This window comes from Lissotriton vulgaris, chromosome 3_1 (genome assembly GCF_964263255.1).
Source record: "Lissotriton vulgaris chromosome 3_1, aLisVul1.2, whole genome shotgun sequence".
Lineage (NCBI taxonomy): Eukaryota > Metazoa > Chordata > Amphibia > Caudata > Salamandridae > Lissotriton > Lissotriton vulgaris.
The window spans coordinates 1,802,367,136-1,802,394,742 of NC_141689.1; the positions used below are offsets into that span (position 1 = coordinate 1,802,367,136).

Genomic DNA, 27,607 nt, shown 5'->3' on the forward strand with positions numbered 1-27,607 from the left:
TATACAGGAGTGATGCAGAGTTCAATCATAACAGGTTAGAAGGGAAGAATTGTTCAAGTTATTGACTTTAAAAAAGGTCGTTGATCACAGAAACGCTGTGTGCAATTCACAAACTCTTAAACTAAAGTCATTTCCATATTAGAAGCCAGTGCAGTCTTACCAGCAGATAGGAGACAAGTTATTTCCTACAGAATCCCAGTATTAACCGCCACCATGTTCTCCTCAATTTGAATTCAAATGAGCAAGTATGTAGACCGCCCAACACAGAGTGAGTTGCCATTATCCTAGGGAAATGTCGCCACTGCCTTTATAACAGTATTCTAGCTACTTATATGCATTAGAGGTCTTTATTTAGCGTTTTTCGAACCAAAAATCACAAGGCTGTGGCCTTGTAGTTTGGAAATTCCAGAAATAACTTGCAGTCACATGACTTCTAACTTCCTGACTGTTTCCAACACAACAGGAGCGTCTCGCATATTGTGTGCCACTCTACATAGCCCAACGACAATGGCTATCCAAAGAGTTCTCAAAGCAAACCTAATGCCGGCCCTCAATTACGCCCAACAAGCGTTCCCGGGTAAACTTAATAGGGAACTGGAAAAAAACAACTGCAGAGCTTATAAGAAATTATTCTCACTACCGACGTGCACCAGAAACACCCTTGTCCGCCTAGAATTTTCGCTTAACCAACAAAAACTGGAAGAGATGGCTGCCCTGTGTAAATATTACTATCTCGTTATAGCGGCACAAGACAAGTAACTGAAGGCAGTTCTGAAATACATTTTTACGGAGCCCGGGAACCCTTGGTCAACCACCTTCACCATGGCGAAGGAACTCCTCAATCTGGCCACCGATCATTGGAACCCTGAGCTAGTTAATTATGCAGCAATTAAAAATGCCATCAAAAAACAAGTCCGCACCCGTTCCCGGGAAATGGATATGGAGTCACTGGCAAAACGAGGTTTCCATGAGTCCCTATGCCTGCCGCACACAGTGCATAATCCCAAACACCATCTCAAACAGGCGGTGGGCCGCTCTGCCCTTCACATGATTTTAGCCTACAGATTACACCCTCTGCCTATTAAAGAACTATACGCTCTCGAACTGACAGGTCTGGGAGTTCCGGAATGCAGACTCTGCAATTACAAACGAGAGTCGCTGGCCCATCTATTACTTTGCTGTCCGGCCCTGCGCGCAGCACGCAACCTTTACCTTAGGCCAATTCTACGACAAATGGGGACACGCACCGCAAAGGAGGCGGTCCATCAACTATACACATTGACTATAGTAAAACAAATGGCCTCCTTTGGAAAGTTTATCCAACAGACACGGGCCAAGCTGATGGCTACACAGGGCATAAATGATTAAAGACCTTGCAGTTGTAGGCGGGGCTGCCCTTGCACAGATACCATTCTTTTGAGCTTGCCAGTGCCCGGGATTCACTATACAGACTTATCAGCTGACTAACTTGTTGTTTTAAATCTTTTAAAATTTTGCACTCTGTTTTTAATGTGTTTTTAATGTAATGGTTTTGAGTAACCAAACAATAAATTCATTCATTCATATTGTGTGACCAGCTAGAGTCAAACCAGGTGTCATCTTATTTCCTACTGCTAAAACGTAGTTTTGCCAGTGTTGACCCCAGGAGACCCAATGCTGTGAATCTGTAGTGTGTTGCCTTTCTTAGATCTCGGATGGCAGTTTGTTGGGGTCAGAGTAATTAGAGTCCCTGCTGCGCATTTCTGTTTGGTCACTGTCTCCCGCCAGTACTCCGCTACCACTGTGCGCGATCAAATAATAAGTCCGCTTCATCCATTCCACATTGGTGATAACATTTAGAGCGGGCTGTATATGTTCCATGTATAACTGCAGGGGTCAAGTAGCAACTTGAATTGAGTGAGATGGATTCCAGCAGAACTCAACACTTTCTTTCTACAGACTAAGAATTTGTTTCAATCAGAATCCACTGTCAGAATAGAGAAGTCTTTCCAATTCTGATCTGAGTGCAGTGAGTAAGTATCCATTATAGCGAAGATAAAGGACATCCACTTAGTGTTAGGGAAGGGAAAACCTTGCTGAGTAGTATGAGCTTCTCTAGTCATTCTAACATACAGCAAAATCTGATCTGTACTATAGCCTTATAGCCCGCCGTAGAGGGCTATACCGGCTATTAAAGGCCCTCTCCAGCGTTAAAGGCCCCGAGCCGAAGGCGAGGGCCTTTAACAAGGGAGAGGGACTTTAATAGCGGTATAGTCCATCTACGAAGGGCTATAAGGCTATTAGAACATTCTGTCACTAGAGGACAGAATGTTCTAACAAAAAAAACAAAGCCTTTTGGGAGCGTGAGGGGATTGGAATCCCCTCAGGTTCCCTGAAGCCTTTGTTCACAGCTAGAGCTGTGAACAAAGAAACATTGGAATGTTGGAGCTCCAGGCTTATACCAGCCATTATAAGCCCAGAGCACTCCATTGTTTTCAATGGAGCTCCCAACATTCCAATGTTCTATTTACTCTGGACTACTTTCTGGCCTTGCCAAGTGTCATAAAGGCTTCACCCTCATATAAGTCACCCATCGTTTATAACTGGTAATTATCTGTCAACACACTTAAGTCTCAGCAAACAATTTGTGGAAGTTTTTCACTACCTGTGGTTGGGCCTCTACAGCGACAAGTGACACTTTTAGTACCACTCTCAGCAACGTCACGTATGAGGGACGTCAGGGAAGCCAAGTACTGAGGCCTGGGACAACCACCACCAGACTCCAGAAGCAGTGTCTGGTCCATATTTCTATGACACTCCCTCAGCGAGTCGTTATCCCTACTAGGCGCATCAACAAGCCACCCCGGAAGATGATGATATAGAAAGTCAGATAATAAGATTCCATGTCGGGAACCCCCATTATCAGCTTCATGAATCATTGATTGTATTTCATGAATCTCCCTTGCTTTCCACAAAGTTGTGTCATAGTGATGTCGTTTTTCCATCATAATGTTTGTACCTGATTTCCAAAGTTGTGCTTTGTTAGTTTTCTGGTCCACCCGTAGTGTATCTTATGGTCTATTTTCCCCCTTATCCAGAGTTATGTTTATGTACTTGCCTCTTTCCTCTATATGTGGTCTTCCCCTGTAAATATTATACTTGTTTTCTATTTATTGTGCACTTAAGTGTTTGAATAAGCTTGGCCACCTTCCTGAGAGCCGCCCACTCTTATGGATTGATCCGAGAGCTTGAATGAGAATCGAGATTCGTGCTTTCTTAATCCTATTTGGAAACGTTTAGAATTTATTGAGGCATATTGAGTGCAGTCTCTCATCATGATGTATCGCACACTTACTCATTTCGGTCAGGTGTGTACAATCTCGACACCGTGATAGTTCAAATAAAACATTTCCGGAAGGGCATTAAATGTGTCAATGAATAAGTGCATAGGTTGAATAACTTCTCGCAACTTCTTAAATAGGTGAATTGTTAAATAATTCCTGCGTATAAAAGAATAAACTTTACATAGTTTATGCATTGATCATAGAAAAATATTTTACTGTACAGTTTAACTGTAGACAAACACGTGCAAGTTACTTGGCATACAGCTGTGTTCAGAGTATAATTTATTTAATACTACAATTGACCAGTCATTTTCTATCCGTCCGATGATGTAACCTATTGAAATATTGATGATACATTTTGTACTAATGGAATAATGAAGGCTAAAAGGCAAGAATTGGACGATTGAACTGAATACATTATGGACCTCACTTTTTAGAAACACTGAACAGTCTGAGATAATAAACCACAAAGGGAGCTAACGCGTCACCTGATGTGCCCTTGTTTGAAAGCCTCCTGCTCGGGGTACTCGTGAAAATGTAATTGTGAGGGACAGTGCAAACTGAATTAGGACTGGTCCATAAATGAGTTTATGTGCTAACTTTAGAAAGTAAAAAAAAGTTGAGAAGGACCCTGGGGGCTCCTGGATGTGTCAAACCCAAGGTTAAGATTCACACTTCGAAGTATCTGAAAACATTGAAAGGAATCAGTGGTCTCTAGAGTTAATGGGACAGAAGAAGCCTCCCAGGAGTCGAACATTTTTCGATGCTTAAATAACTAAAGAAATGACTTTCTCTCTGGGAAATGAGGGTAACCGCTGCTGGAGGCTCAGAACATCCACCATCTCAGAGACAGAGACTGTAACATCCCTCGGAAGAGGTTTGAAGGAAAGGAGCCCAATTTGTCTTTTCCTTCTGTAGAACATGTCGCCTACTAAAGAATTGAACACCTTGCAGCATTTCTGGCCTGCGCAGGAGTATCTCGGTCTTGCAGTCTTCTGATCGGAATAGTTCTAGCCTTCCACTCTGTACTAATGTAGACTTTTTTCATTTTAGATTCATCACACCATGGAAGTTTGTTTCCTTGTTCACTCCAACCCCTGCGCACTCTTTTCATTCTTTCCTCTTCCTCGCCCTATGCTCCCTAGTCCCTGCCTCGACTCCCCTTCCTGCAGCTTTGTTACATTCTTTTTTATTAAGGTTGGCAACTGCAAATGGCTGCTGGGCTGCTCATTTCCTTTTTTTCTGATTTGTGCGCACTTGGGTTAACTTTTTTAAAAATGTATCATTCTAAAATGTCTGTCCACAATGGTAAAGAGGTACATTTCAAATTGCTTCTGTCGCCATAGTGCATGCACAAACATGCATTACTCTGCATGCATGTGCACCTGTCACTACATGTGTGTGCATCTGTAGCTATCTTAGAATGGTTATTCTTCACAGAAATGTCAACATTGCAAGCCTTGTAGTGTAAAAACTATTGGCACAAAAACAATATCTTAGCCAGGGTTGAACTGGCCTATAGGACAATCTGGTAGTACCTGAAGGGCTGGTGTTGATAGGTCAGTGTTTGGAATGGTTCTTTGGGTGTTTGTGGCCTGTTTTAGGGTCTGGTGGCCGGTTTTTACTGTTTACATGTCTGATATTACCTCAACTATTGACTGCAACAGTCACAAAAGCATGTAGTCCTTGCACCTTGCAAAACACCTGTACAGCTTGCCTTTGCAAGTTCCAAACGTCCCTGATTTGCAAATGCTGTCCACTTTTTTAGCTATCTGATTCTCTAATAGAGGCCTCTTTTGATTTGGTGCCCTGGCCTATTTTCTGCCCAGTCCAACCCTGATCCCAGCTCTAAAAGACCGAGATCTATTTGCTTTGTCAATGTTTGTATAATTTTGCAGTTAATTAGCAGCCTGTGATGTTCTGGAATCGACTCCTGACGAGGACAAATAGAATAGATTCTCAGAATTAACCCTTTCATTCACATGATCATTTGTGGAGCAACATTAATTCAAAATGGCACTCTAAATGATTGAAAGAGTTTACATGTTTGGGATTGGCTTTAATTTGGAGTGAAATATTACATACAGTGGCACACTAACTGAATGAAAATACGTTTTACTATCCTGTATATAAGTTTTATTAACGTATTCTGAGTTTCCAACTAATCCATTTCCCCAACCCTTTTTAACAGCATTTTTATTCTTGGAAATGGGTTGAAATGCCTAATTAAATTGGCTACGTGGCATGATATTGGGTGTCATTGAGTGTAAAGATCCCAGACCGCCCCATTACTAACCTGAATCTCTATTCCCGATGAAAGTTCCTAAATCTTGCCTGTTTCACCAGGCACCACGAATTCCAGAAAAACATAACCCAGCAGTGTTGCGGGCACCAGAGATTACAATGCAGTATCTAACTGGATCCAAGTGCTGATAACCCAACTTTTGACCAATGCACTACCTAAATCTGCCAATTTCATAACCAAAACAACACTTCTGTCTTGAACGTCACTAGTCTGTCGGGAGACAAAACCCTTAAAGTGCCAAGATGCAGGCCACTCAGTAGCACAAAAAAATCTATGCTGAAAATCTGTCCTCAGCAATGCTTCACATATCATCTCAGAAGAACAATTTGTACGGAAAATAGCGCTCACACTAAGCACAGCTTGAAAGGGTGTTAGGCGGCTCAACAGCACTTTACAGTAACATAACCACCTACAAAATAGATAGAACAGCATAATTATAACGCATCACACAAGCAACAAATCAGCGTGACCACACAGCATTCCAGAATACCATCTAGACATACCACCATACTTACAGTACATGCTTAAACCGAATCCATACACCCAACTAGCACAGTCCAGGTAAACAAGGAAGTGGACATCACGACTTTGCAGCACCAACGGTTACTTCGCTTCATTCACATAAATACAAACCTGCTGGGCAATGCAGAAGCCACAAAATACATTTAGTCCAGAAGTACAGATAGTTATCCGCCCATACCCAACAAAACTATAACACATGTAATAATCAACGACAAAAAAACGAATATCTTCTTACTGCCTGCTACTTACCACAATTCCCAAACCAAATTAGACTCCAATCTGCAATACAATCTTTGAAACCAAGTTGCAAAGTACTGGAACCGAATGACACACCAAGGCCGTGCCAGTACAAGGATGTGCACCATGTAACTATGTTTGATGTAATTTTACATAAATTGTGGTGTCTCTCTAATGGATCCTTTCGACCTCTGTGAATGAATCCAGTGTCCTCTGTAGTTGGATAATTTACAGATGTTTGGCGTTTTCATTCTTGTGGGAGAAGCTCCATCAAACATGTCTAGAACCGCTCTTCTGATTTAGCCTTCACTTCAGTAGTGGATGTGTCGATACACTGCTCAAGTTCTACCTGCATGACTTTTCAGGTGCTGCGGCTGTTTGTATTAAGAGTATTAGTGACCCAAGTATGCTAAATGCTCGGTGACACTGACTATTGTGAGTTTCTTCCTGTGGCCCAATGGGTATTAGTGATGACTAGAGCAATATGTTTCCTGCTGCTGCTGTGTGACACGTTTGTGTGGTTGATGGGGCTGGAGAAGTGCCGGGAGGTGTTTAGGTCCATTCTGACAGGACATCCTTTGTTTAACTAGGGACATCACTAGCCATGGGCCTTTGTTGCCATCTTTCATGTTACTCAACTGTGGTGATAGCAACTTTCCTGCTTGTCCAATTGGGGCAAGATCTTAGGGTCAAGCTGAACTGACATTTAGATCGGTAACTTCCTTGTGAGTGTTTCTTCTTGTTGGGTCTGGGCCATTGTATCCCCAAAATTGCCTCTGTATAGACACCCCCAACATGTGGCAACTGTGCTGCTGAGAGCTGCATCCTTGGTTTACAATGAGGGTAGTATTTGTGTTCGTCCACTGGGCTATTTTTATGCTCACCTTTGTACGGCATCCCCACAACTGAGTAGGCCAACATCTCGGTTTGATACTCTGACCCCGAACATTGGGAATAATGGGTTGCAATTTACATACAATGTAGTTAATTCTGGCGGGCTAGGTTTTCCATCTAACCCAGGGAACAGACTTGATATTGGTGGGCAACGCCAGATGGCCTATAATGTCAACACACATAACAGATACGAACTCTTGTCCGGTCTTGATATGTGTGACTGACATAAAGTACCTGTGGGCAAGGATGGATTAAATGTAGCTGAACTTACATGCAATATTGACTCTACCAACCCACAGGAGCCCAATAAATGTATGAATATTGTGTCTTGGAACGTTGCGGGTCTAGCAACTAAAATGGCAGATGAAAAATGGGTTTCCTTCATTAAACAATTTAAGGTTATCTGTCTCCAAGAGACTTGGGATGTGGAGTGTGAAATGTTCTTAGAAGGTTATAAAGCGTTCTCTGTGCCAGCAACTTCATCTAATAGAGGAAGAACAAAGGGAGGATTGGTGATCTTTGTTTCTGTTCTGATAACCTCAAGTATCCTCACCATTAATGTCCAACGTTTATGTGTCCAGGGTATTGTTTTGTCTGCCAAAAGTAATAGGGTTGGACTGGTTAACTTTTACAATGCTACTAATACCACCCTAGCACTTAACGAACTGACTGTACTAGATGAATATATTAATGTCTCCATGAAGAAACACAGCCTTAATCTAATGGTCATGGGAGATTTCAATGTGCACCTCTGTGGCGATCCCCTTAGGAAATGTATACGGGATCTAAACTGCAATAGAGCAGATGGGCTACATTTTGCTCATACAGCAGAGGGTGAATTTTGTAATTCCATGATGAATGATTTAGTTTTAACAATGGGCATGGAAATTAGAGATCCCGGTAAAAGCTTCGACACTCCGACTTTTAAGGGGCATGGTAGAGGCACCTTTATTGACCACATGCTATTTTCTGAAGTTTTGTTGCCTTTCTTAGAATCCTTTGATATTAGCAAAAGTGAGTTTAGTGATCATAACCCCCTTGTGGTATGTCTCAGGGGTTTTGGCCTCTCAGATGTCATGCCCTTACGCCTAGAAAGCAATCTGACTACGACTGAGGGGAGGCGGTGCTTAAAGTGGTCAACTATCACCCCAGACCTTCTGTATAAAACTATAGAGGAATCCTGTGCAGATGAAATTGTTAACTGTACAGGGACAGATCCGGTGGGGGTCCTTAATGCGTATCAAGCTCTGGCTGGGAAAGTGTCAGGGTTACTCACGAAACCATCTAAGGGAAACTTAGAGAAATGCGGGCCAAGGTGGTTTAACCAAGAGTGCTCAAAAGCTGCCCGTAACCTGAAGGCAGCATTGGCAGATGTACCACGGAACCAGGAGAATATCCGACTCTGCCGCAAAGTTTATAAGTCCTCCCTTAAAACACATAAGGAGACTTTGCGTGTGGAGGCCTGGAATGAGCTTTTGGACCCAGAAACTTTAAATAGTAGCACGAAGTTCTGGTAGTTAGTAAAAAAACCATTCCTGTCAGAACAACCGGGGGATGGGTTGGAGTGCTGTATAATGAAAGAGGACTGGTTTCGTCACTTTGAATCTCTGTATTTTTCAGCCGACCCTGGTACTGGTGAGAGCTATCCCAGTGAATCTAAAGGAGTACTTAGGTTTGAGTGTGGCGAAGTGTTTGAAGCCATAGAAGGTCTGACATCAAACAAAGCTCCCGGCCCAGATGGCATCCCCCCTGATTTATTTAAGTCCAGACCACACTTCTGGGCCCCTATCCTGTTGGCGGTTTTTAATGCTGCCACAGTGGTAGGATGCCCAGTGACCTGGGGGGTGTCAACCATTGTCCCGGTTTTCAAAAAGGGAGACAGGGGTAGCCCATCGTGCTACCGTCCAATCTCCCTAATTGATTCAAAGGTTAAAGTTATCGGGAGAGTTCTGTTGAGGAGAATCACTAGTTGGGCAACTGCAAATAATGTCATGTCTATATCTCAATATGGATTCTGTGAGGGCAGATCTACGATTACTCAGTGTCTTAATTTATTCCTCATACTCAGCAAATACACTGTGGCCCAGAAGGGCACGATCCACCTCGCCTTCATGGACCTGTCGTCAGCCTTCGACTGTGTCAACAGGGGGAGGCTGTGGCAATACATGAGGGCGAGGGGAGTCGACATTGGGATTGTCGACTTCCTGGTGGATATGCACCATCAAACTAGTGCCAATGTAAGATATTCATCTAATGGGGACACCACTGACAAGTTTATGATAAATAAAGGAGTACGTCAGGGATGTATTCTTGCCCCTTTTCTTTTTAATTTTTATATTAACGATTTGGATGCAGCTCTACAATCTATACAGGCTGACTGCCCTAGAGTAGGAAGAAGGGGCATCCCTGTGCTGTTATACGCGGATGACGCGGTTTTAATTTCGCGTACGGAGAAGGGGCTTCAGGCACTTTTAACTGCTTTTAATGTTTTCATGTCTGATAGGGATTTAATGGTCAATAATTCCAAGTCCTATATAATGCAGGTTGGCCAACGCCCAAGAAAGAACTTTGTATTTAAGCTTGATGACAGCCCCATTCCGGTAACAGAGACTTTTTCCTATCTGGGTGTGCTATTTGACTCGAAGTTAAGTTGGGCCCCTCATCTGGTGAAGAAGAAAAATGATATGTTGAGGGTTAATGGAACTATCCTTAATCTTGCGAAAAAGATAGGAAAGAAACCAATAACTGCAATGATTAAGTTATATAATGCCAAGTCTGTAGCGACGGCAGTATACGGTAGTGAACTGTGGGGCTATGTGTCAAATACTCAATTACAGGTTATCGAAAACACCTTTTTTAAACGATTACTATGTGTTCCCGAGAGTACCCCGAACCTTGTTGTGCATGAGGAGTTAGGGACACCGTTTTTATGCGATAATCTTGCACTGAAGCCCCTGACCTGCTGGGTCTCTCTGTGGCTTAACAAAGAGATACCACTCACTCACCAGATTGTACGGGATGTAACATCTCAGGATAGCTGTATGCGCATCCCCTGGCTAAAATACTTGAAATCTTGCTTTGAAATGCTGGGGTGCCCTAAACTGTTCTCCCATCCGAGTGGCATTGTGAAGGGGGACATAACAGCGGTCAAAAGAGCCTTTCTCAAGTTTAAATTGGCGGACAGAGAAAGTGTGGAAGTGCTGAAACCAAGTGTCAGAAAGTTTATCATGCTAAAGTCGTGTGGTGGAATGGAGCCCTACCTGGCTTGCGCCTTTAGCTCACATGAAAAGTTCTTGCTGACCAGGTTCAGATTTAACACTTTTCAGCAGCTTTTAATAAGACCCAAATCAGACATTTTTAGCAAACTTGTAGCTCCCTGTGGCTGCGACGGGAAGTCTCCTCAGGACATGCTACATTTTATATTTTTATGTAGGTTTTATGATTATCCCAGACGTTACTTTCTTGTTGATTTGCTGAGAACATTGGATTTTAAACAAATTAGACCTGCCCTCATGTATTTGCAGCTCCTGCACCAGGATTGTGTACTCCATATTTTGTCGTTTTTAAAACTTGCACTGAGAATAAGAACTTGCTTAGATCTATGATCAGGACCAGTAGGACACTTTTGCTAACTAACAATGATGATGATTTTTAACGATATTTGTGTATAATGTTTTTAATAATGTATTGTTGTGCAATTTTGAAAATGTAATCAATGCATGTACTTTTTATGGTTTGAAATATTAACCGAAATAAAGTCTTATTTGATTTTTTTTTTTTTTTTTTTGCCTCTGTATGAAAGTCCTTGTGGTGAGCAATTTATTTTTTATGATCAGACTTTGACCCAGAGCAAGAGAGAGAAAAACAGAAAAAAAAGGAAGGAGGTAGATAAAGATGCTAAAACAGTATCAATGGGAGATGGACATTTCTCACTTGTCCAGTTGGAGCATGACCTTACAGTTCAGCTCAACTGATGTAGAAACCTAATTAAGTTTCTTCTTCTAGGGGATAGGTCATGTGGTCATGGTTCTTTAGTGAAACTATCATTTCAACAGTGGCAGCAAAGCAGCTCTTCTGTGTACTGTCAGCATCCAGAGAACATTGTTTCCCCCCCACTGCAGAGGGGCTGTCGTTGAATGAGGGAGCAGAAGCAAATCAGTGCAGATAGGGTCTGGTTCCAAACAAGCAGTGGTGCTGAAAAAAGGATGCTTCTTAACTTAGGAAGAATGACTGCTCATTGTAATGAAATAAGACCCCTTGCATTAACCTGGCTGCACATCTGGAGCCCGCTGTGCCATTCGGAGCAACGCCCCGTTTTCATAGCACACTTTGATCTCAGTTTATGTCAGTAATGTTAATAGTTTTCAATCTTGATGGCAACCCTGATTTTCTCCTGGTCGTGAGTGATTCCGATTTTTCAGCATTCTCTACATCTCTGCAACATCTTTGTTTCCAAAGTAACTCCTGCTACAATCAACACTTATTCAACTAAACAGCCAGAATACTGAGTGCGTTTTTGAGTCTGGTCTTTCTCCATCCCTTCCCCTGAAGTGCTGTATCCCAAGAGGTATCCCCAATTTTGCGATAGGACTTTGATATGTATTGAAAGCTTCCAGCTCAGTTTCACTATGTGGCAGTCTTAAGTTGTTAAACAACCCATAAGTGCAGGAGCCCAAAAATGTTTTCAGGAGCACGTCACTTGCTCTGCCAGATTCTAGGTTCCACCTCATACCTCTTTTTCCATCATTCTACTTTTTGTGCCTGTGTATCTCACTCTTGCAGACTCTTTTTCTTTTCTGCTTTCTCCCTTAAACACTGCATTTCCATCTTTCTCTTCCTCCTACCTTTCTGTCTGTCGCTCTGGGTCAAACCATGGTGATAAAAAATAAGGCCTGTGCCCCCAAATGAGTGTCTGTATCGCCCCAGGGCGGCCTTAGGCATGTGCAAGCTGTGCACCTGCACAGGGCCACCAAACCCCAGGGGCCGCCTTGCCAATATATATCCTTGATATAATAATCCTCTGAGGATGGATACATATTTGAGTGGAGGTTCCTGGCAGGGATTTTGTGGCCTTCGGCTCTGTTACACTTCCAAACACCCTTACCCCCCCCCCCCACCCCCACCCCCCCTTCACTGGCCTCTGTGCTCCGCCCCGCCCGGACCACCTCTTCCGGGGCCCCCTATCATCGCTCCCTGCCCAGGGCCGCCATGAGCCTAGAGTCGCCCTCCCACTTGCAGCCGCCTGCTGAAATGACCCACTACTTGACACGGTTTGTATTGTACCATAATTGCATTTCAATCACTCCTAATAACGGAAGCATTTTAACTTGAAGGTTATATGAATGAAGGTTGCTGGAGTTAACTCTTGGACATTTTGCGACAAGGACGAGGTGTTCCCATTCCTGTCTATCTTGTAATTGTTCCCAGGCTCTAATATTCTGTTGAGAGAGGCCTTTATGACACGGTTGACCTATTGTGTCTTTAATTGAAACTTCAGTTTGTGGCGTCACGTCTCATCTGTTACGAAACACTGCCATCACCACTCAATTGTTATAAAATAATACTTATTCGGCATCAGTAACATTTCGATCAGAAGCGTTTACATAACAGCAATCGCAGTACAATGAACACTGAGGGAAGCAGGGTCAACATAAAGCTGAACAGAAAGAGTTGTGATGTTGATTGTTGTAAAGATATTGGCAAAGACAGTGACACGTCAGAATATAATGCTTCAAAAACCAGTGTGAAAATCAAACATGAAATCTACATATTTAAAGCAGTGTGGGACAGTAACGTGTCCCTCTAGCTACAAAGTGACTCTTCTGAGCTTTTTTTGAACTCTTGGAGAGAGGGGGTCGATCACAGGTCTAGTGGTTGGGAGCTCCAATCAAAAGGGACTTACAGGTAGAATGACCACAATGAGGAGACAGCACACTGCAGTTTTGGTGTAACAAGGTGGTTAAGATCTGTCGAGCTGAGGGTCCAGTCTCGCTTTTAGAGAGAAAGGGTGTCAGAGAAGCAGCTGGGAATCATTCCATTCACTGCTTTGAATAAAAGTATCAGTCGCATGTATATGCCACTGTTTCTGAAGAAGAGCCAGCCAACTTGATGGTAGCATGAAATGTAAGACTATTCCTGGGGCGCTTGTGCAAAGTTGTGATGGAAAACAGTTAGTAGGACCTCATCGAATAGACCAAGGAATATTGGAGAGGCAGACATCTGGAATGTTAAAATAGTCCTTTCTGCCTAGGGCTAGTGAATTTGAGAGTTTTAACCGTGTTGGTATAATGCTCGGTGAGTGTGTTGGTTTTTAAAGATTGTCAGTGAATGCGACCTCGTTCAAGTGCTATAGTGCTGCAGGGAGGATCCTGCATGGAACCGCCCCCAGGCCTCTGTCTACTTCTGACCTCAACTAGGGATCAATAATGGGCTCCAAATCGCTGTACTTAGCAACACGGTGTTTAGTAAACATGACGCTGGATCTCAGTGTCCTGGAAGAGGCATTTGTTTGACCACCAAAATCTATCTTGGGTAAGTGGGTGCTGTGATGGGTTTTTGTTACTGTCAACACAGCCTGCCTCACAGATGTAGGGCTTTCATCATGAGGGTACAAACACCTACATCATCCGCTTGACCTGTAGCTGGTGGCCTTAAAGAGAAGGCTGACGCACAGGTTTTAGAACATATGTTAACTAATGCCTTTGTTGCGGTGTTCATTGCTTTAATTCTTCTGTTCTACACTTTACCAAAAATATAGTGTGTTCGTGGGCAAATTGATTAATTATCAATATATTTGCAAAGTAAAAATCCGACCCGAAGGTGTGCTATAATTGTCATAAATGTACATCCTCTTTTTCCCTCTTCTTATCACATCCTGGTTTCTAAGATGTTTCTAAACCAGATTCCACACACAGTCCTGCTCAATTTCCACTCCTCATATTTGCCATGCTCTTGCTAAAATAGAAAAATTTCTCTTTGAAGCACTCTGCCTCTCCTTCCCTGTTGCTACATCCATGCTATATCAAAACCCTAAAATAAATGTATATATTGCTACTTATTTCAGAACAGGCTTTTAGAAGTAGACATGGCTAGCTATAATCACCCTTAGGCTAGTGTTAGGATTTGCTGTGGGCGACTTGGAACTTGAGCGCTTCCTGACGGCCACCAAGCCTGGGTGAACCTGGATTAAGATGCTACCAATCTATATGATGGCCCATGATAAGGAACAGCTGGGAGTCACCCACCGTGCTTCTAGTAAATACAAATCCATAGGGGCCACGAACTGTGCCATTACATCAGGTGCACGTGAGTCATTAAGGTCTAGAATCGAATGTTGGTTTCTCTCTTGCAGAAGTGACAGAGAAGGCAGTTTTGTTCTGCCCACTTTCTTGCAAGCTTGTGCAAAGACAATAACTGTCACCTTTAACCCTTAAATGCTCATGACCGCCCCCGGCCGTCATGCGTCACGGTGGGCGTGTGCGGAGGACGGCCCCTGGCCGTCCGAATCCCGCCCAGTATTCAAATCGCCCGCACAGCGTGAAAATTTGCGCCTCTTGCAAGGTGTTAAAAGCATCATGGACCTGATCGACTATACCTTCTTTTAGGCAGAAATGTACAAATGTGACTTGTGCTTGGAAAAAGCCATATTCAGCGCTATTGTGATTTATAATGATAGAAATGTCTAAACTACACGATTGTACCATTTACATGTATGGAACATTTGATAAGTGAGCATACTTACTTCCTGTGTAAGGACCACTTAGGTTTGTGGAAGTGGGAATTGCCAAGCATATTTCTGAGGAGTGGCCAGGGATATTAAATGGAAGTGAAGAGATAAGGTTTCTCACACTATTTCTAGCATGAACCCGCACAGTTTTTCGCCCTCTCATTAGCTTGTGGCTTTTAACAAACACTTGTAATTCTGTTTTCACACTTATCTCAAAAGTTAGAAGTCAATGAACCACGTGTACATTTTTCAGTAATTGTGTGAATGAAGTGAGGTAATTAATTTCTCAGAAAATATTTTCCATTGAAAAGAAAAATGGAATTCTCAAGATATTTTTGAATTCCACTGGTTTCCTAATCCTACATGCGAATCTATACAACGTGGAGTCTTCACACCCATAGGGTTAGTCAATTCAAGTTTATGGGAGGAATTTATATGAATCGCATACCCAGATGTGCGTAACTTTTTCAAATAACATAATTTTCTCGTTTTTGTTTGAAGTCCCCAACATATGGCAGATTTTATGAAATGGAGCCCCATGTGCCTAAAAGGCTGCTATGTAGGATGTAAGTCTGCAGGAAGCATTTACTTCTAGTTCAGTTCTAGAGGACTGGAGCATCTTGGGCTCTCCACTTAGAGGCTTGGTTCCCTTTCCTCCATGTTTGGAGCTGATGCTGTAATGTGATGTCAGTCTTCAGACCAGTATTAAAGTGGTCTAACTAATTTGGAAGAATGTGAATGAAGGAACCATATTTTCCTTGGTGTTTTCAGGATATAAATCACACATACAACCACTATCCATGCACTTACTCGTCGCCAAACTGACATCTTCATAGTGTCGTGAGCTTGTCCTCTCTTTGGTGGAAAGAAGTCCCCGTTCATGGTGTTTAAACTTTTGTTCTTTCTACTATACCAGGCGAGTGACTTTTCCAATACTGTTGTAGATTATCATTTTCAGCATGACCTTTTCCAAAATTTGCAATAGGTTAGTGGCATTTTCTTAAAGGTGTCTACTTCTGGAATACAATGAGAGCGAAGATTTTTTTAGGCACTAGTTTGACTTCGTAAATGAACATTTAGCATTTATGGTTACCAATATCTCTCTGGAACGGGCAAGTACGATCCTGAAGGGTACAATTAGTATGCAGAGACATCCGTGAGCATCTATCATGGAGCACAGCCTTCACATTTCATCTGCTCATTGCTGAATTCTCAATGTCTGAGAGCCTTCTGGAATTAGTGGTTTCCATTATTTGTAAAAAAAAAAAAAATTAAAAAATCAGAACCGAGCACATTTTTCTTTATTTAGTGTATGAATTTTCATGAAGAGTTAAAGTCTCAGTGGAATGAAAGTATGATGTGAAATGAAAGTGGATGCAGATTGTCTTGTCTGACACCAACTTGGGTGAAGGTCGATGAACAAACTTTCTTTTTCTCTGTACAGGAGGCTCGAGGAAGGAAATCACCGAACACTGGGAATTTCTTGAGCAGAATCTGCTGCAGACGCTTTCTATTTTTGAGAATGAAAATGATATCACCACGTTTGTGAAAGGAAAGATCCAGGTATTGCACATGATGTAACTGCATGCACTGTGTATGTCGGGGCAGGGAGGCACTGTCTCCTACTCGGGGTCTCCATGAATATTAGCAAATTAAATAATTTGATCAGATTAATAAAATATGCTTTACATAAAAGAGCAACATTTACACTTTTAAATTGGCTGGGTAAATGTGAAGGAATTTGAAATAAAAATAAATAAGCAAATCTAAAGATGTGAACTTTTTCTATATTTGATTTTGAATTAAAGTAAAATATTTTAATATTTCAGCATTTGTTTGGTAAATACTTGTTTTTATATTTTTGTGTATTGTTATGAAGTTCAAGTCATAGAAATTGCTTAGGCCGGAGGACCCAAGTTTCCCTTAATGACTCTGTGGGGTTCCCCAGAGTCCAATAATGAATCAGTGGGAGACATCAGTTTCCAATAATGACTCGTTTGGGGGTCATCATATTCCAGTAATGATTCAGTGGGGGGCCACAGAAGTTTAAAGGTTAAGATCTACTGTACAAGACTGTTACAAAAATACATGCCTAATTAAACTATAGCACTCAGAACCACAAGTGGCATTTAAGGTTTCTTGGAGAATCTATTCCACCAGTGCACGTACATTGAGAAAGGTACTAACTCTTCAGTATAATTACCCTACTCATGACTATCCATGTCTCTGCTGCGCTGGTCTTTCCACTGCAACATATTACACCGGTGCCGGTTAGTAAAGAGGGGGTAAATATAACGTTCCTCATCCACAAAATCTTTTGCCAACGCAAGTGTGCAAATAAGTGGCATCTGTGCTCACAAATGACAAATGCTGATTTTCAGAATCTATAGATTTGTGCAGGTGCAGATGACAATCACAGCTGTGGAAAATGCATCTGGTTACTGACTTTTGCGCAGCAACTGTGTTGAAGGGCGGGCAAATGAGTGGTATGAACGTGCCAAATGAAGATCCTGTAAATTCTCAGTATGTTGTAACTTTGTGATATACATTAGCATTTACAATGCATAGCAAAAAACAAAACGCCTATGTAAAGTTAAAACGAAAAAAGTAGGAATAACTGGTGCAGTTTACAGTTTAAAAGTGCTTGGATCATCTTCATATTTTGTACAGGAATAGAGAAGGTATTTCTCCAGTTTGGAAAAACAATTTACACGTTTGAGGAAAATGAAAGAACAATCACAAATGCACATTTTCCCTATTCCTTTATCTGTGGATTGTCAGGCTTAATGTTGGTAGGCATTTTCAAAGAAAACAGTCAAAAGCCTTAAGGCCTGATATAGAGAGCATTGGTAACTGAAAATCCTCCAATTTCTGTTGGAAGCTCAAATCATAAACTGGAAGCTGTTGAGTCCTTGTGGCTCCAGCTTGTACAGTAGGCCTCTGTACAGGAGCAACGCATATATGGACGCACACGCAGTACACTGCAGAAGGCGGGATGATTCAAGTGGGCGCTCTAGAGTTTATTCATCACACCCAACCCTCGGGTGCATGCAATACAACCTATGGTAGAGGCCAGGTGGCACTCTACATCCCTCCCAACGTTTATTAGAAAAACATCAAATATAAATCACACACAGTCTCTTAAACTCTCGCTGGGTGCCGGGTGGGGGGGATAAAGTCTATACTTCTGGCTCTGAACACCATTCTCTCTCGCACCAGCCGGTGTGGTGACCGAAGTACCTGGCCTAGCCGGGGCACCTGGTTGAGGGTGATAGCTAGTGATCACAACCTTACCAGGCAATGACCTATCCTGGTGGTCATAAAGGTGGAGTTATGTACCAGCATCACCAGGGTTGCCGCAGCTTCCTCGGCCAGCATCTTGTCTTGTCCCCTCAATTCATCCTGCTGCTCCTGGAGCACAGGTGACACCTGTTGGAACCAGGACACATTCCGGGACACTGTGGTGCGACCTCTCTGAATAGTGACCATGGATCCCTGGACATTTACAATCTTCCATATCTCCTTCTCAAAAGGCGTATGGAACGTCCACCCTGAGTGGCATTCCCTCATAAACACCTAGTCAACTATGGCCAGTGCTGGCTGGCACGACTTTTGCTGCTTCTCCTTTTTCCCGGGCTGCCTGCACATCCAGTGTCACCAGGGTCTTACTGAAATACAGTCTCTGGTGGACCTCCTTTTCAGAAAATCCATAAGGGCACAGTCTGTGGTGTTTTGCAGAGTCTGCTGATAAACCCACAGGAACCAGTGAAGGCAGCACTCCACGTCCTTGCCTTCTTCTACACCTTTGTGAAGTGCACTATTCAACGTGTACATAAAACGCTCCACGTCTCCATTTTCCTGGTGCCACTATGGAGTCACTTTGCAGTGCTTGTTGTTGAGAGTGGAGAGATACCCCTGAAAATCCTGCCCTTGATATGGGAGACCATTGTCAGTCTTCACTTCTTCAGCAAGTCCCAGCATAGAAAATACTTTCCCCACAACAGACTTTAACTTTGAGAACGAGGTGGACTGCACCAGCACGAACACTGGGTATTTGGACTTACTGTTCACTATCACAGCTGTAAGATGCCATCAGGGAAGTTTCCAAAATCTATGATGACTCGAGCCAGGTTGTGGATCCCTACTGGTGTCACCCTGCAGCTTCTCACCCACCATGGTGTGCATTCCTGGAGACCAGACTTTGTCTCGCAGTTGCGCCATTGGCTTCACCACTCCTTGGTGACCTTGGTGAGCCAGGTCAACAACCCCATCCCACAGGCTTTGGGGTAACACAATACACCTCCTCCCTCAACAGCAGTCTTTCGCTAGTGGGGCTCAGTTCTTCTCTGACCCTCGAAGGCTGAGTAATTGCCACCTGTTCAACTGGAGTCAACGACACAGCCAAGTCGAGAAAAATTCTCTGCTTCCTTGGCCGTGGATAGACACGTTTCTGACATGGTCGCTTTCGTGACTTCCCCATCAACAGGGATCATGGCAGGTGTCATGCACAACCATTCACACAAATCCTTCTGCCGCTGCATCTTCCTCACTCTGGGCATCGCCTGGCTGCTTCTGAGGTGACGGGATAGGTAGTCTGCTGGGTTGTTCCCCCTAGGGCAGTACACAATATCAAACAAGACTGCAACTGCACATCCCACCGCTGAATGCGTGAATGCAAGTATAGACATTCCCGCAAAGAGCGGGGCCAGTGGATTGTGGTCGGTGATGACTGTTGTCCTCACAAGTACAATTGGAAGTGGTGGAACATCCATTGGATCGCCAGCGCTTCTTGCTCAATCTGGGCATACCATGTCCCAAAGTCTGAAAGCACTCTGCTGGCATATGCAATGGGAACCCATGACCCTTCACGCTTCTCCTGCAAAGGACTGCCTCCAGCCACAACAAGTTCTGTCTTCTGCTGGGGTTCGAAGTTTGCCTTAGTGGTGTTTGTGAGCAGTGCATCCTTCACCTGGTGAAATGCCTGGTCTGTGTGTTCCGACCATTCCCAGGTAGAGTCTGATTTCATCAGGGCTGTCAGGGGTTCGGACAAAATGGCCAGGTTTGGGATAAACTGGCCACAGTAGGCTGCCATCCCAAGGAAGCTCCTCACCTCTGTGGCATTCCAGGGAACTAGCGCCGCTCTTATCGCTTGTACTTTCATGGGGTTTACCCTCAGCCTTTTTCTTGAAAACACATATCCAAATAATTCAATTGAATTCTTGTAGAAGGAACACTTCTGCTTTTTTAGCGTAAGGCTACAGCCAGCCAACCTCTCCAGCGTTGCTCTGAGCCGCACATGGTGTTCCTTCAGGGTCTCAGAAAAGATCAGAATGTCATCACTGATGTTTAGGACCCCTGGGTTTCCCAGGTGGTCTGCTGGAACCTCTCTGCCGCCTAGAATATGCCAAAGTTTAGCTTCCAATCTCTCCTGAGGCCCATGTGGGTCGAGGATGTCATTATATACCAGCTGTCAGGGTCCGGCTCCAGCTGTTGGTAGCCGGCAAGGAGGTTCTGTTTTGAGAATGATTATGCGCCGTTGAGGTCTGCCATGGTCGGGGTGATGTGCCTTTAATGCTGAATGGCCTTGTTCTGGAGATGCATGTCCACGTAGAGTCTAATCACCCCAGTTTGCTTGGCTGGGATTACAAGGGGTGAGACCCAATGTGTTGGTCCGGTGACCTTCTCAATCTCCTCGACTTTTCCAAGTTTCGTAGTTCCTCCTCTACCAATGGTTGCAGGTTGAATGGCACGCTTTGGTGTCAGAGCGCCATGGGCCCCATGGTTTCATCAATGTGAAGCCATACCTTGGTATTCTTGAGCCTTCCTAGCCCATTGAACAGCTGGGGAAACCTTGCAGGATTACTGGGGTGTATGACTCCTGGACCTAACTTGCAAAGAATACGAGCCCAGGTCCTCAGCTGTGTGGCAACCCAGGAGAGTGCCAGTGTTACTACCTTCAGAGGTTACCATTCCACTGTCCTTTATGAGTCAGTCAAAAGCTCATGCATGTTGTCTTCTGTTCTTCTCTGTATCCATACAGCATATATATATATATATAGTTGACCCACTCGTAATTGACTACATTATCTGGACAAATCATATCAAAACTTGCACAACCTCTGCGTGCCCTTCTTAACACTTGTGCTAAAGTACCTGTGACTTATCAAAGATTCGGTATCCAAATAATTATTACCTATCTAGTCTGGATGGCATAATGGGCCTATTTCTAAGATTCTCTCTCCCTCCTACAAAACCCCATCAAATCCCACCGATTCCAGCACCTTCTTGATAAAAGAAAATACACCCTTTATAAGCACTCCTACACTATTTTCTCCAGGGATTAACCCGCCAGGTATTCTGTACGACCTCGCAGCTTTAAAGAAAGTCACTCTCGTTGTTCCTTTTTTTACATCTACCACAACATAAGGCAGGATACTCTGTGCGAGAGCCACCTCTGAAAAAATCAACATTTGACTGTCCTATATAAGGATGTGGCAGTGGCAAGATGTCAGTTTGTCTGACCGGGCCATTGATCAGAGGCATTCTGATTTTGACAGATAACTTTGAATAAGAAGCGGGCTGAAGCTCGGGAGTTTTTTCACCTTGGGAGAGGTTCAGATCTGCGACACGTTCTCACATACCCACATGTCTCCTGGAGTGAAGGGAAGTGTGTGAACTCATTTTTCGTGCTTTATAGGGAGATTAGCCATGCAGCAGTTGTCCACCACCTGGTTCAAACTGGTTATTTAAAGAGGCAGAAAATGACAACCTTGTTATAAGTCATTCTTGTGACATATTTTTATTTTCACAGGTTAGTTCTATTGCCACTGGAATAGAATCTCTTAGGTCAAAGTTCGGAAGAAGTATACTTGCAAAAGTATGGAGCCTGACCTATTTGGAAGGATGTTGCAGCCTTTACAGTATCAAGGTCCTTTAGCCCTTGTTAGCCATTTAAAAACATGCGTCTATACTTGCCTATTTTGGATGTAAACATTATGTAGCTGGGCCTTGCTGGGACAAAACACAATGACAGCTGACTACCTAATGACAAATTCAGAAATAAAATGCCAAAAACAGGGTAATATTGCGAAGCCATACTTTGGTCTCGTCTGTAGTTCCACATGTCTGCTGTTCAGCCCATGTGCCAGTCTTTCACCCCACATTCTGGAGGCGGAAGTCCCATTGTTGCACACATTTGATCTCTTTATTTTATGCCATATTTGCAGTTTTGTACACTTACAACAGATTTAAACAAAAATTCAAACAAACCAAATAATTTTGCAAACATTGTTACACTCTATAGGAAAGGCACATTCATTAAGGTGCTGTTTATGAGCCCTCTCTCCCTGCAAAGAAAACCACCATCTAACTAGGTTCATAAACAATCAAACAAATCCAGGAACACATGTGAAAAAGATGCATTTCGATACAGACCATCAATGAAAACATTCAGAATGCATAAGCAAATGTCTAATGTTTTGAGTAAACCTTAAACTCCCATAAATATACAAGGAGTCATTGAAAATGTCTAATTACTAATGATTGGCAACTTGACCTTTCTGAAACAGCTTACACACTTGTGTTTTAACTAATAGATCACAAAAAAGAACAAAGGAAAAGAAGCAAACTATTGCAGCAAACCAACATCATACAGGGCCACATACAATAAAGGGAAAGCAAAGGAATAGTAGCTCGATAAAGCTGCAGTTGCACACATTTTAAGTGGAGAAGTGTGACTCACTGGTTAGAGCAGGCAGACCCTGAAGCAGAGGTCAGACCCGGGACCAGGGTTCAATTCCCGACGCGGCAGGGTCTTGAGCTCAAATGTCCATGGACTCGATAATTCTCGCTTCGGTGCCTGACCTAATCATGGGTTCACACTCTGCAACTCTGGGCATTAAGCTTGCTTAATCTCCACAACCGCCCCCCCCCCGCGGTGGGATGCCTGGCTTTCACCTTGGGGATGCCCTGTAGGGGCTATCTCACAGGGAAAAGCCAGGACGGGTTCCCAAGGCAAGCGCAGAGATACCCCTTCGGGGGTCGATTCTGGCGCTATATAAGAAACATAATAATAATAATAATTTTCAAACAGTCTGGGACATTGGAATACATTTTCACAGATATGTTTATAACATCCTTGAAGCCAAGAGAGGCTGCTGGTTTTTCCCATCACATTAATTCCCCCAGGCTTTCTCAGAGATGACTTTTCAATGGTTGTTTGATTCCGCTATTCCACTGCTTTGTCTAGCGTTGTAAAAGGGAATGTGCTACTGATTTTCTGAATTCATGGTCGGGGCTTGATTATTCAAGTTAGAAGTCCAGGATAAAGTGGTTTTCTTTTTTTCTTCTAGGGGATAATAGCTGAATATAAAAAAATCAATAATATTAAGGAAGATGACGACACAGATAAGTTCAAGGAAGCCATTGTGAAGTTCCATAAGCTCTTCGGGATGCCAGAGGAGGAGAAGCTGGTCAACTACTACTCGTGCAGTTACTGGAAGGGGAGAGTCCCACGGCAAGGCTGGATGTACCTCAGCATTAACCACCTCTGCTTTTATTCTTTCCTTTTGGGAAAGGAAGGTAGGTTTAGTAGGTTGTGTTTCCGAAGCACGGCATGCTTTAAGTTGATTTGCTCTAGAGATCATTTGGAAATTGATTTGCATACATTTTAGGCGTCAGTGGTTATGGAAAACTGTCCTAAGAGCTGATGGGTTGGGTAGGACCAGACAGGTCTTTTTTCCACCGGGCATTTCTCTGGTGGGTTGGAGCTCTTGGGAGGCCGGTTTTGAATGCCGATGGCGCTTTTGGTGCCTCTCTTTTTCCCCCAGGTCGACCAGATTAATTGCAGTAGGCACGGGAGGCTTCAAGAGAGAGAGAGGAAGGGGGAGGGAGAAAGTGACCAGAGAGGGAGAAGACAGAGGAGGGTGAGAGAGAATGAGTGAATGACTAGCTGGAAAGAGAGATTGCGCAAAGTGACGAATGGACTGATTTGAGCATTTGTGTCATGGTTGCTGTTGACTCCCCAGTCTGTCCTGGGGATGGGGCCCATTGAAGGGCTTCCTGGAGATTGGGGTAATCTGTCAGTAATGATACTGGTCCTTCCAAGGTGCTTAATAATATAATGCAATTGTATATGTGCAAGGGTGTCTATGTAACTAAACCAAGCAGGGGAGCATCGGAGTGGTATTCATTAACAGGAGGTGCTGTGTCAGTACAAGATCATGGACATCAACTTGGAATGTACATCATTTTGTATTACACCATTAAATTGCATTTCATATATTTACAATGTTAAGCTACAGGAAGAACCAGCTATTTGTCCAGGATCAGTTAAGTGGCTAAGATGAGTTTAGAACCCAGGTTCCAAAATTACAAAGTCATATGTTAACCCACTAGACAATACGTTCTCTCACCATTTTGGTTCATTCTACCATTAGTAATTTTTTTCAATATAGCGCAAATTCAACCCAAAAGTATCAGAGCGCTTTACATGAGCACCAGTTGCATTACAGACGAACACATGGATTTTTTTGTTAGGCACAGGGAGATTAAGTGATTTGCCCAGAATCACAGGATGCTGAGCGTCCCAGTCGAGACTCGAACCCGGTTCACCAACTTTGATAACCGCTCTAGCCATTAGGCCACATATGGAGCATCACTTCTGTGTATCTGATTCCGGGTCTCGAGTCAGTCTCATTTTCATAGTGCTGATGTAGCACTGTTACAACCATGGGCACCTGTTAGGACGTTTGTTCTGCTGCTTTTTAGGTCTCATAAAACCTATATTCTATTTTTGTCCCTCTCACTTGATAGGAATTACATTTAATGAAAATATGTATACCTTAATTACAAAATGAAAAGACTCCTGTGTTTCTTAAATGTGATTTTATAGTAAATTCATGTAAGTCATGTATTCAAAATGAATAAGTATATGCACACACAGATAAACACTATACAATTAAATTCAAATTAAATGACGGTTAGTTGCCTAAAACTGCACAGCCTAAAGATGGGAAGCCGGGGTGTGCTTGAACTGGTGTTACCTAGTTCTACAGTGCACCACTTGAAGTGCATGGGTGTAACGTAGTTAAATCCTACCGTGTAGGGTTGACAGCGTCTCTAGGAATTTATTTATAAAGGGCTGCGTGGATGGTTGTAAAAATGCTCCATTTATTAAAGAGGACGGCGTAACATACAAACAACAACTTTTTTTATCTGTGCTGCAACACATGCGGAAGAAAGGCAAGCACCTACTCAGAAGAGCGCTCTAGTCTCAGTGATAAAAGGAGCCCTCAGACAGTGTATTGCGAGTTAGCGAGCACTCGGGCAGTGTGTTACCTTACTGCTCAAACATTTCGCTAGAGGATATTTGAAAGCCGATATTAGTCGAACTGAAACCTTTTAAAAATTGCATTGTGTTAATTTGTTGTACTTGTGTATTTTAAACTTACTAATTTTCTGTCAGCACACTTGTTGCTTACCCGCACTTACTCCAGCACACACGCGCTCAATACCTGCCGATTCAGGGCAAGGCACCGAGCACCAGGGATTTAGCGGCGGCCATCTTAGGGCGGGACAGAGCGGTGAGAGCGCTCTAGTCTCAGTGATAAAAAGAAACAGTCCTTCTCCGCGATAGCGGACGCGTTTTAGCGGACGCGCCTCGTCTTCGCCGGAGTCCAGCCAGAGTCAGCCCGTCTGTGCCCGTCCGGGCCAGGCCGGGACATAGGGCACAAATCTCTGCCCCTTCTTTATCAGGTATGCTAACAGGTGCCCAACTTAGGGCGTTACGCCCCAATAGCCATGATAACTGCATAACACTGAACCTGCTATTAGCTGGCGTACAAACATGCCCTGAATGTACCCTTTCTCTGACTAACTATCAGCCCTATTCTGACACCCCCCAGGGTACTGTTTTCAAACCTTACCAGCAGGGAGAGAGTCCTAACAATTTCATATTCTACTTGGTAAACTGTCGCTCACTACCACAACATAAATTAGATATTTTTCATCTCTTAATGGAAAAAAAGCCCATCGCCATATTCTTAACTGAGACTTGGCTTCATGACGGATCAGGTCCAGACGTTGCAACTGCCCTCCCCCCGAGCTATGCTATTGTAAGGAGGGATCGGGTAGGCCAAACCGGAGGGGGAATTGCCATTATTCACAGTAGAGATTTTGTGTGCAACTTTGAACCTGCAGACATTCCTAACTGCGAAGCGGCATCATTTAAAATTACCCTCAGTCCTAATTTTACCTTCTCTGGCTTACTGATCTATCGACCGCCAGTAAATAATCCCTCTTGGTCAGACAATTTGGTAAACTTTATCCTACCCCAACATTTGAATGCTCAAAACTTTACTGTACTTGGAGATTTGAATCTTCATTTAGAAGATGACAACAACAAGACTTGCAAAAACTTAATAGACGATTTCATGGTTTTAGATATGACTTTACGTAATAGGGGTCCAACTCACAAAGCTGGACACTTGTTAGACCCTATTATATCAAATATGAAAGAACTCTCATGGCTGAACACTACTCCTGTTCTCTGGTCAGACCATTTCCTATTACGTTTCGCTATCTCACTTAAACCTATCAAATGTCTTGTTACGACTCCTTCAGAATCTTTTAGGAGAAATTGGAAATCTCTAAACTTGGAGGATCTCAACAATGCTTTGAGGAAAGATCACCCATGTTTAGATGGAGATATGGAAAGCATAGCAGAGGCTACACAAACATGGCTAAATGGCGCAGTGGATACCTGCCTGCCCCTATCCCGTTGCAAAGGAAAAGCACATCGCCCTCCCGCCCCCTGGTACACAGAAGCTCTTAAGAAAGAAAAATCCACATGTAAGACCCTGGAGAGGCAGTGGCGTAAAAAATATGAATTACATCAAAAAGAAGTTTACCGAAAGGCCAGAAATAGCTATCATTCAGCATGCATGAAAGCTAAAGCATGCTATATTACCACTACTATTAGCATGGCCGTAAATAAATCCCAGACTCTCTTCAACACTGTAAAAGAGTTGGCTGATGAGAATTCAAGAGCGGAGCCTACCCCTAACAATACCCAGCAGTGCCAGGACTTGGCATCTTTTTTCACCGAAAAGATTGAGAACATTGTCTCTAATATCAAAAGGGACAGCACGATCACACACAAGCAAGATAACATCCCCCAAGTCCCCAGAGGAAATTGTCATCTTGAAGCCTGGCCTTCCATTAATCTGGATAAACTGAAGGAATTATTAAAATCGATCAAATCGGGTTCCCCACGTGACCCTATTCCTATCAGTATCATAAGTCAATTGGAGAACTCTGCCATGACTTCCATAGCAGAGATACTGAACGCCTCCATAGAGCAGGCCACAGTTCCTGCTCTATGGAAACATGCTATGGTCAGTCCTCTACTTAAAAAGCCGGCCGCAGACCCTATGATATTGGCCAATTATCGTCCAATTTCATTACTGCCTGCCTTTTCTAAAATTTTAGAGAGGCACATCCATAAGGCACTTTCAACTTAAGTGGAAAATAACTAACTTCTTCATTCGTCCCAATCTGGGTTTAGGAGTGGTTATTCCACCGAGACGGCCCTGCTCGGGG

General features: G+C 43.3%; 1 protein-coding gene across 1 annotated transcript in view; it reads left to right on the top strand.

Moving 5' to 3' along the window:
- TBC1D9 (TBC1 domain family member 9) overlaps nucleotides 1–27,607 on the top strand; it is a 385,175-nt gene that overhangs the window by 170,083 nt on the left and 187,485 nt on the right. The window contains exons 3-4 of the mRNA XM_086962231.1: nucleotides 16,452–16,570; nucleotides 23,359–23,587. Coding sequence (XP_086818357.1) covers nucleotides 16,452–16,570; nucleotides 23,359–23,587 — 348 coding nt within the window. The remainder of the gene's footprint in view (nucleotides 1–16,451; nucleotides 16,571–23,358; nucleotides 23,588–27,607) is intronic.